Consider the following 9,003-nt stretch of genomic DNA (forward strand, 5'->3'; position numbering starts at 1 on the left):
TTATGCAAAATTAATTCTCTTATTTTTGGGTCAATTAAGTTCCTCCATTAAAACCATTTCATGTGGATGGATATGGAATTAATGGATTAGGCTCCACGTAAACCTTGACTTTAGAAAATTAAGCAAAAAGAATTGTATTGTCCACGTGGAGACACAAGAGACAGATAAGATCAGGAAAAAGAAAAGAGAAAGGTTTCAAAACAAAGCATAGCAGGTGACCTTTGACATTTTTTTCAAGAGAACAAAGACTTCAGAAACAGCCTTATTACACGCTCTGGCTATCAACATTATTTTTGAGAGGTTGGCATTGCCAAGTTAATCTTGCTACCACCAGTTGAATCCTTCCATTGTTGTGTTATTGTCTTAATCTGTGTATAGAAGTTAACCCCTGCCTTGCCTGTAATTCAACAAAGCACATCAAATTCAAATCAGACGGTATCTATATCATAATCAAAATGTAACTCCTAAATAATGTAATTGATAAACAAGTGCAGAAGAGCCAGGTTTGGTAGAAATCATTGTACCATAGAAGTTGAGATCACCGGCAAACGATGCCTTGTTGCCGGTAAATGAGAAGAAGGGCAAAGGAACTGGAATGGGGACATTGATGCCAACCTGGTTCAAATGCAGTCACAAGTCATTATCCATAAGAGTAACACTATCAAAATATATTTATTAAAAGAAATACTAGTAATATGTTCTCTAAAACTCTTTTGGATCCTTATGGATGAAATTCATGTTAGTCTTATTAAGTCTGTCGCTCTCATTAATCATTTCCAAACCAGTAGAACTTGCATGGAATTCAACTAATATGATAGTGTATTGGAAAGAGATACAAAAAGTGTGTTGCTAACGCTCTTACAAATGCAGAACTCATCTCACTTAAGTATCATTACCTGTCCAGCCTCTATCTCAGTCTGAAATTTCCTTGCAGCAACACCAGATGTAGTAAATATAGAAGCACCATTTCCGTACCTGTTGGAAAAGTCAACTCAAGAGTAAGAATAGATAGAATTCTAACAGAAGGCAATGACAACGAGTTGTTAGCAAATACTTGTTACTGTTGATAATGTTTATGGCTTCTTCCAAGCTATCAGCCTGAAGTTGAAAAGACAAAAGAAAAAGACCGTATCAGAATATCAGTCTATTGAATCAAAATGAAAATTCAACATAAAATTAAGTCTCTGATGTGGAAATATTCTCAATTTAGAAATAATTTAACCCCTCAAGTGACTGGCTGCTCACTTCCCAGGGTTAATTGTTCCTAGATAGGAAACATTTTACCAAGAATTATATTTTGTGACTCTTATAAAATAATATAATAATTCTAAGGAAGAAGCAAACAGACACACCTCCATGAAAAGAAGAACTGGGCCAAAAATTTCCTCCTGCATGTGCAATATTAGAGACAGTCAAGTCTACTAAACATCTAAAATTCCAGTCTCTATGTAGTGGAAATTCTTTTAGAAGACAATTTAAAATTGAATACTAGTGAGTAACCTTGTAGCACTCCATGTTGGCATTGATATCTGATAAGATGGTTGGACCAATAAAATTGCCAGATTCATATCCTGGGACCTACTTGCCATGCATGTATGAATTCATTAGTATGAGGCAGAGTGCTAATATTACATTCCACCAGAGTGTTTTAAGAGGACATAAAAGCTACCACTATATTTCTTCCATCAAGCAGTAGTCTGGCACCACTTTCAACCCCAGATTGAACTAATCTGTGTATTCTCTCCTTTGCCTGTGCAGCCAGTCAGAATATTCAAGAAACATAAATACAAATAGCTAAAATATACCCAACAATTCAAGTGGAAATGGTATGGCACTGAATAACCATTTTCAGTGATTCTTGAATGATACAGGCTTTTACTTCAAATCCAATGTGGAAAAAGTAAATATGGAATACAAACCTGCTTGCTGATCACCGGACCAAGATCTGTATCAGGTTCAGTTCCGGCATTTACTTTAAGAGCTTTGGCATGCTCTAAAAGTTTATCCTCCCTGTACAAATATTGGAAAGGAAGCTAAAAATAGTACAAGATTGAATAGTATTTCCCATGGAACCATGTTCTTAGAATTATTAAAAAGGATGAATATAATGAATTGGTCATACTAATATTGGCATTACAATAACTATATAGTATATACAATTTGTGATTATACAGTAAGGGAAGAGTGATGATTCCACTAGGCACACAATCAAATACATTCAAAATTCCAGATCATTTTGGAACAACAACCAGGAGGAGCTTTGAATTGCTGCAATGTAAGATGCTACTACAGAAGTCATAATAAATATGAATCAAATCAAAAGACTCAAACAGAATATAATATGATACCATGGTTTTGAGCCTCCAACAAAAACAACTGTACTGAGAGCCATACACCTTTGTCCAGCAGCACCAAAACCAGCAGCAACTAAAGCATTAAGAGTAGCATCAACATTTGCATCTGCCATGACAATCGCATGATTTTTGGCTCCCATGTTAGACTGCAAACAATAGCATATTAGTTGCCCAACTTCATATCCTTGCGTGGTTATAAACCCACAATTTTACCAAGGGGAGAAAAAAACTACGCACACCTACCTGAACGCGTTTCCCTTTAGCTGCTGCTCTTGAATATATGTGCATTCCGGCCTTTGATACAAAAATAAGAACATCAAATAAGCATATATAGTAATATAGGAGGTCTATCATTTACAAAATCTAAGCATTTGATCACTAGACCTCTTCTATCTATCATTTAAAGCACAGTTAAACCTAAAAAATATTCAATTTTGCTCTCAAGTATAAGGATTGCCTTTGGCTAGTTTAAGGTCACAAAAGAAGAATAACATGAAATCATGAATTGGAGAAAACAAACAAGTATTAAATGACTTACAACATTTGAACCAACAAAGGATATGGCTTTGATGTCGTCATCATCACAAATAGCATTCACAATATCCTGCTCCAGTTGTATGATTAAGAAAATCAATCAGTAGGAGAAACAAAGAACAACTAATGCACGACACGTCATAATGTGACAAGTTGTCACCCTTGGAAAAATAGTTTTATGAATAAAATCAAATTTATGATAGTATTGACTATTCTTTGTATGGTACAAGTGCAATATTATATGCAAATTTTAGATTTAAAACTTGAATTTATGATGAAATCACCAATGCCAAATGAGCCAATCATTACCTTTTTTGATAAGTATCACAAGAAAAAGGTGAAAAACAAAAGTATAATAAAAAGCCAGGTGATGACATACATGGGTTCCATGAACTATATTTAAGACACCCTCAGGCAAACCAGCCTCCAATGCCAATTCTGCAAGCATTACAGAAGCACCTGGAAAATAAAAACGAATTTCAGATAACAACCAAGCCTTATCCTAGTAGGTGGTCTGGAGCTGAGATATCACCACATCTAACTACATTGAAAATTATTTCTCTACATGATGTCATTAAAAACCAAGGATAATGAACCATAAAAGTGAACTGATGAACCAACATTTGTGTGCCATATAGTATTACCTTGCATATATAATATTACAAGGATAGGAAAGAAAAACTAGTGGATGAATGATAAATTAATTTAGAATTTCCAGACAAACTGTAAAAGTCTGACAATTTTCTCCCAACACACAAAGTACAGTAAATAATATGACCAACATGAAGCAGAATCACAGCCTCTTTCAAAAGGCACCAATGTTACTTGGGTGTTAACTTATTTACCCTTTTCTTCCTACATTAGCATCAGCTTCCTCGTTTAAATTTAAATAATTACAAATTGCAATTCATTAATTGCAAGTACAATGTAGGCTGGACAGACCAAATTCCCCAACCCCCTCTCTTTTTATTTGTTCACTATGTATTATATGAAATAAAATATTATATGGCAGAAATATTCTATGTTGGAAAAAAAAGAAACTAAGATATAGGAAATTTTAGGAAGGGCTTAAAAAAGATTAGAAATGGAGAGTTACCATTTATTATTCAAAATTAAAAATGACTATTGAATAAAGATTACTCGTGTACAATATTGCTCCTAGAAAAAGGTTTTTGAAAAATTCTTTAGTTTAGAACTGAAGATCACAGCTAAAACTATATATTTAAATGCAAGGAGAATCTGAGGTGTGAAAAAAATTAATGCCAATAACACTTTCTTGGAACTTGCAACTTTGTGCCTTGAATATAATTTTCAAAATATGCAACTCTTGGACGCTATCAATAGCAATACAGATGAATGGCCTAGTGACCGCAAAATTATTTACGCTTGCTGAAGAGGTTATATTAGAGGCAATCATGTTATTCAGAAAGTTTCCAGCTCAAGCTGTTCATGGTACAATTTAGGCTGATAGATTTGAAATGCCTTAAGCTTGCTTTGAATGACAAACAATAGTAGAATCTATTTTTCCATTATAATGTTATATTATGCTCCAGATTGAGGAGATAATTCAAGGGGGTATTGATAGACAACCAAAATTAATAGAAAACATTACCTGGGTCTTTCTCTGATGGTTTTAGAACAAAGGTATTACCACAGGTAATAGCCATAGGAAACATCTGCAGATGATAGACATTCAGAATTTGTTATCATATCCATATCCATATTATGTACATTACATTGCAGTGAGAAATAAGAAAATCAATCAGGCTAATTATTTCTGGATCATTCTACAAAGTAGACTTTTTCTATCTCATGCATGCTGACACAAACGATGACCAACCAAGTAATGGAGCTGAATTTGAAATATTAATTAGTTAGCCAAAAACCCATCCAAAAGATACAAGACTGCTTACCCACAAGGGAATCATTGCAGGAAAGTTGAAAGGACAAATACCAGCACAAACACCAAGTGGTTCTCTAATGCTATAAGTATCAATTCCATGTGATACATTGGAAACATACTCCCCCATTTGCAGAGTTGCCATCCCACAAGCATGTTCCACCACCTCTAAATGACAAAGATAAATATTCAGAGAATAGCATTATAAAAAATTATGAGCATAGTTATTATCACATTACAACATCTTCTCAAGCAACATAATAGAAATACCAACCTAAACCACGAAATACATCTCCTTGGGCATCCTTCAATGTCTTTCCTTGTTCAGTGGTCACATTCAGAGCAAGTTTATCCTAAAACAATTACAAAGTGGTGAAGCAATAATAACATGTGTTTCAGTATGGATGTTTCTCTGTTTTGGAATGAATGTGACAGTCATAGAATGTTCTAAGATGCTTACCATATCTCTGCGTATAAGCTCTTGAAGCTTCAGCATAACACGTTGGCGTGTTGTAATTGGAGTGTTACGCCATGATGGAAATGCCTTCTTTGCTGCTGATACAGCTTCCTTAAACTCTTCATCAGTAGACAAAGGAACTTGTGAAACAACTTCTTGGGTTGCCTATGATCAGATAATAGAAATATTATAAGTCTGCATTTTTCAAAACCCCCTAAAAAGAAACAAAACTGTAAATGCAGTATAAAAAAAACACTTACTGGGTTTATAACATCAATGACAGTTGATGCTTTTGAGTCAACAAAACTGCCTCCAATAAGATTTGGAACCCTCTGATAGAATCCAACAAAAAAAGAAGGGGGGATTAGAGGCTAAAAAAACTAATTAACAGGAAAGGCACTATCTTAATGCTCATAAGTCAACGAGGATAGCATATATTGAATTATGTCAAATCCAATTCAGAGTTGTTGTCAAGTTCCACTCTAAAATTTCTTATGACATGATATTTATTTACATGTAGGACCTAAAGCTAGAAAATCTCTTCAACTTTAGACCAGTGTACATTAAGTAAGCCAAAAAGATGCCCCCTTTTCATTCAATTTGACAAAATAGTCATTATAAATCAACAACCTTTAAGCAAAATGAAACAAACTAAAAAAAAACGAAATATATACAATTTTTTTACAGCAGTTTCTCTGGGGAAGGAAAAAGACCTTCAGCAATAAAGTTTCGATTTTGTCAAACACGAAGGTAGTCAACAGATACCCATAAAAGATTTTTTTTTATAGCAGTTTTCTCTGGAAAAAAAAAAAAGCCTTCGGCAATAAAGCTTCGATTTTTTCAAACACTGAGGTAGTTAACAGATACCCATGAAAGCAAATACTCAAAGCTTGAGCTTACCGGTGGATTGCTCTTACTGGAAGATGGTTCAGCAGCAGTTGACAAATGGGACCTTCCCAAAGCAGAGATCTGGGGACTGAGAAAGTTCAACTTCCTCACTGCAACAACAAAATAGAAAAAAAAAATCAAAACATTTCCAATTTCTTCATCCGAATCAATATTCCAAGTATTGATCAGATACCTTGCATGTGGGCATTCCAGAAAACTTGAATACTACGACTTACCTCGTTGAATCGACAGCCGCAACATCCTCGTATCGATGTGCTGTGAAAAACCTTGTTTGAAGATATTAAGGATGATAACTTCTGAGTTCTGATACGAGACCACAAAAACACTGAACTTTTTTTTTCCTTTTACAACGACGCCTATCAGGTTTGAATCTAAAGTGCAAACAACCAGAAACACTGACTCTGTCAGTGATCGTATAGCATATTGCGTTTCAGTTGCGTATCAATATAATATTAGGAAGAACAAGAAAGGACAAATCAATCGATAGACATGCCAAATCAGACTCACTCTCATACTATTAAAATTAAATACTCATTTAATTCAATAACTTTCTATAAAACTGTCATTGAATTTTAATTTAAATGCATAGCTGAGAATTTAAAAATTGAATATGAAGGTAATTTGTAGAGTGAAAATCTTTATATTTAGAGTGAATGAAAATAAATTAAACTCTTTAACATTTTGCTGAAAATACTTTCAGCTTTCTAAACATAATGTGAATATAAATAATGTAATAGGTTTAGAAAACTGAAAATAACAAATTGCTATTTAGAAGTAAATATAAATAAAATAAATAAATTAATATAATTTTATTTTATTAATTTTATTAAAAATAATTTATTTGCTTAAGTTGACATTCATTAAAAGTTGACATCGCAAATAATTAAATAAAAGTAATTTGGAATACAGTCTGGTAAAAGATATTTTGAAAATTGTTTCATTGAATAGGATAAAAAAAATGTAAAATTGGTTGATATTTACTTATATTGAATATGATTAACATACATGATTTTTATTTATTTACATTCAAGACAGGAGAAGTGTCAACTTATTAAGTTATATGTATTTTCTTTTCTTTTTTAAAAATAAGTGACTTTTTAACTCACACAATAATATGTTTTAGGTTTTTAACGAAGTGATAAAGTTTTTATTCTAATTTTACCTCCCAGTTGAGTTGTAGAGTCATTTGTATTTGACAGTTTTTGTATTGTTTTAAGTGTTCTGTCCTATTTATAATATGAATTTAAAAAGTAATTACACTTACGTTTTATATCTCACAATTTTACAAATCTAATATTTATTTGAGTTCAAAAGTAATGTTAGGTAACTTGAATTCTGCGATTATAATAATAATTTTTAAAATAATTAAAATTTTAAATAGTTAAAGAAGATTAATTTAAGTGGCATTGGGGTTATAGAAGTGATGGCCATGAAATAAGAGGATAAGGTCAATCAAAGGTGGAGGCTTTGTAAGAGGATGAACCAAAGGTTGCGATATTTGGTTGAGTGTCTTCTAGAGAGAGTCTGATTTAAAGCAATCAAAGATGTGTAAAAATGACTAGAGATTAAATATTTGAATCAAAGTAAAAGATTAATATGAGATTTATACCGATTTTTAAAACTTTCTACTCTAATATATCCGAGTGGAATTAAACCAAACACTAGGTAATGGTAGTTTGTGCTATCAACAGAGTGTTTTTTTTTTTTTTAGGATCAATACGCTGGATATTTTATTAATGAATAGAAGAGAAATTACATCACTCAAAATGATTTGGTCTAATTCGCTTGGGACATCCTCAATCCAGCATTGATCAAGAACAAGGTTAGTGGGAAATGGATAGTTTGTAAACTTTTGGTTAGATTTATGACTTGAAGGCAATGTTGTTTATGATTTTTTTATTCATGATTTGCCAAAGGACCTTCTCCAGTCCAAAGTGGGTGACCTTGTTGACCAGGAGGGTTTTTGGGACATTGTGTTGTTTCAAGGGTACCTTCCACCATCAATCATGGTTGAGATTGTGGCCTACCCTCCCCCTAAGCTTATCAGAGGTCAAGATGTGCCTATTTGGGCCCCAACCCCGAATGACACTTTTTCAATTAGCAGCGCCTATGAGTTGATTGAGAATTGTGCGGATCCTTTGAATGATCCTCTTTGGAAGAGTATTGGATGTGGAAAGGGCTGCAACGGGTCAAAACTTTCATGTGGAGTGTGGCCTTTCATGACCAATATGCAACCTCTCCTCATTGTCAAGGAGCTGATGAGTAGGAATTGGAGTGTTAGAGTAACAAGATTTTCTTTTTACAGTTACTTTTGTTGGTACAACAATTAATTTTATCTTTAATTCTTTATGCAATGTTAAAATTTATAATAAAGTTGATCATATTATGAAGTCAGGTAAATGTAATTTATTTTACAGTTGAACGTAACCTCGATCAATGTAATGTTATTGTCCTTTATTTGACTCTATAGTCACCTTATGTTTATCAATACAGTTATATGTCTGCTCTTGTTTGTTCTCACCTATAAACACTTCCTTTCAATTTCAATTTCAAGTTCATGAATTATAATGTCTAATTATTAACTCAAAACCGATCATTCTCATGTCATTTTCTCCATACTAACCGATTTAGATGTAAAATGCATAGAAAGCCAAGTAGACCCACATGAAGACATTTACCTACTAATACTTTGTAATTGTTAATTTTTTTAAAAACAAATAGAAATCTATGATTATCTTATTGATAATTGAGCGAAGAATTATAGGGTGAGGAATGAGGAATGCATTATATTAAAAGGTTATTTATGCTTTGCAAGGAGATTAACCCCCTGTCCTCCAAACCAAGAGAAA

At 33.0% G+C, this 9,003-nt stretch overlaps 1 protein-coding gene across 1 annotated transcript; it reads right to left on the reverse strand.

Annotated features, from left to right (window-relative positions):
• Positions 1-6,625, reverse strand: ALDH6B1 (putative methylmalonate-semialdehyde dehydrogenase [acylating], mitochondrial). The gene is made up of 19 exons (NM_001368739.1): positions 6,370-6,625; positions 6,146-6,243; positions 5,506-5,577; positions 5,249-5,410; positions 5,063-5,141; positions 4,802-4,956; positions 4,501-4,564; positions 3,268-3,347; positions 2,893-2,958; positions 2,598-2,648; positions 2,349-2,500; positions 1,920-2,010; positions 1,670-1,750; positions 1,501-1,578; positions 1,353-1,388; positions 1,055-1,098; positions 897-975; positions 525-615; positions 1-397 (listed from the first exon to the last, which is right to left on the reverse strand). The coding sequence occupies exons 1-19, from the start codon at positions 6,392-6,394 to the stop codon at positions 288-290; spliced, it is 1,614 nt and encodes a 537-aa protein (NP_001355668.1). The 5' UTR covers positions 6,395-6,625; the 3' UTR covers positions 1-287.
• Positions 6,626-9,003: the final 2,378 nt, after the last annotated feature.

The sequence above is a fragment of the Glycine max genome, chromosome 7 (genome assembly GCF_000004515.6).
Source record: "Glycine max cultivar Williams 82 chromosome 7, Glycine_max_v4.0, whole genome shotgun sequence".
Taxonomy (NCBI): Eukaryota; Viridiplantae; Streptophyta; class Magnoliopsida; order Fabales; family Fabaceae; genus Glycine; species Glycine max.

Excerpts from the sequence above, each read along its gene's own strand:
- ALDH6B1 (NM_001368739.1), bottom strand. The coding sequence starts at position 6,394 with ATGTTGCGGCTGTCGATTCAACGAG. Across the intron at positions 2,649-2,892 it reads CCTTTGTTGGTTCAAATGTT|GCCGGAATGCACATATATTC; the intron begins GTAAGTCATTTA and ends TTTGTATCAAAG. Across the intron at positions 1,099-1,352 it reads CAGTTCTTCTTTTCATGGAG|GCTGATAGCTTGGAAGAAGC; the intron begins GTGTGTCTGTTT and ends TTTCAACTTCAG.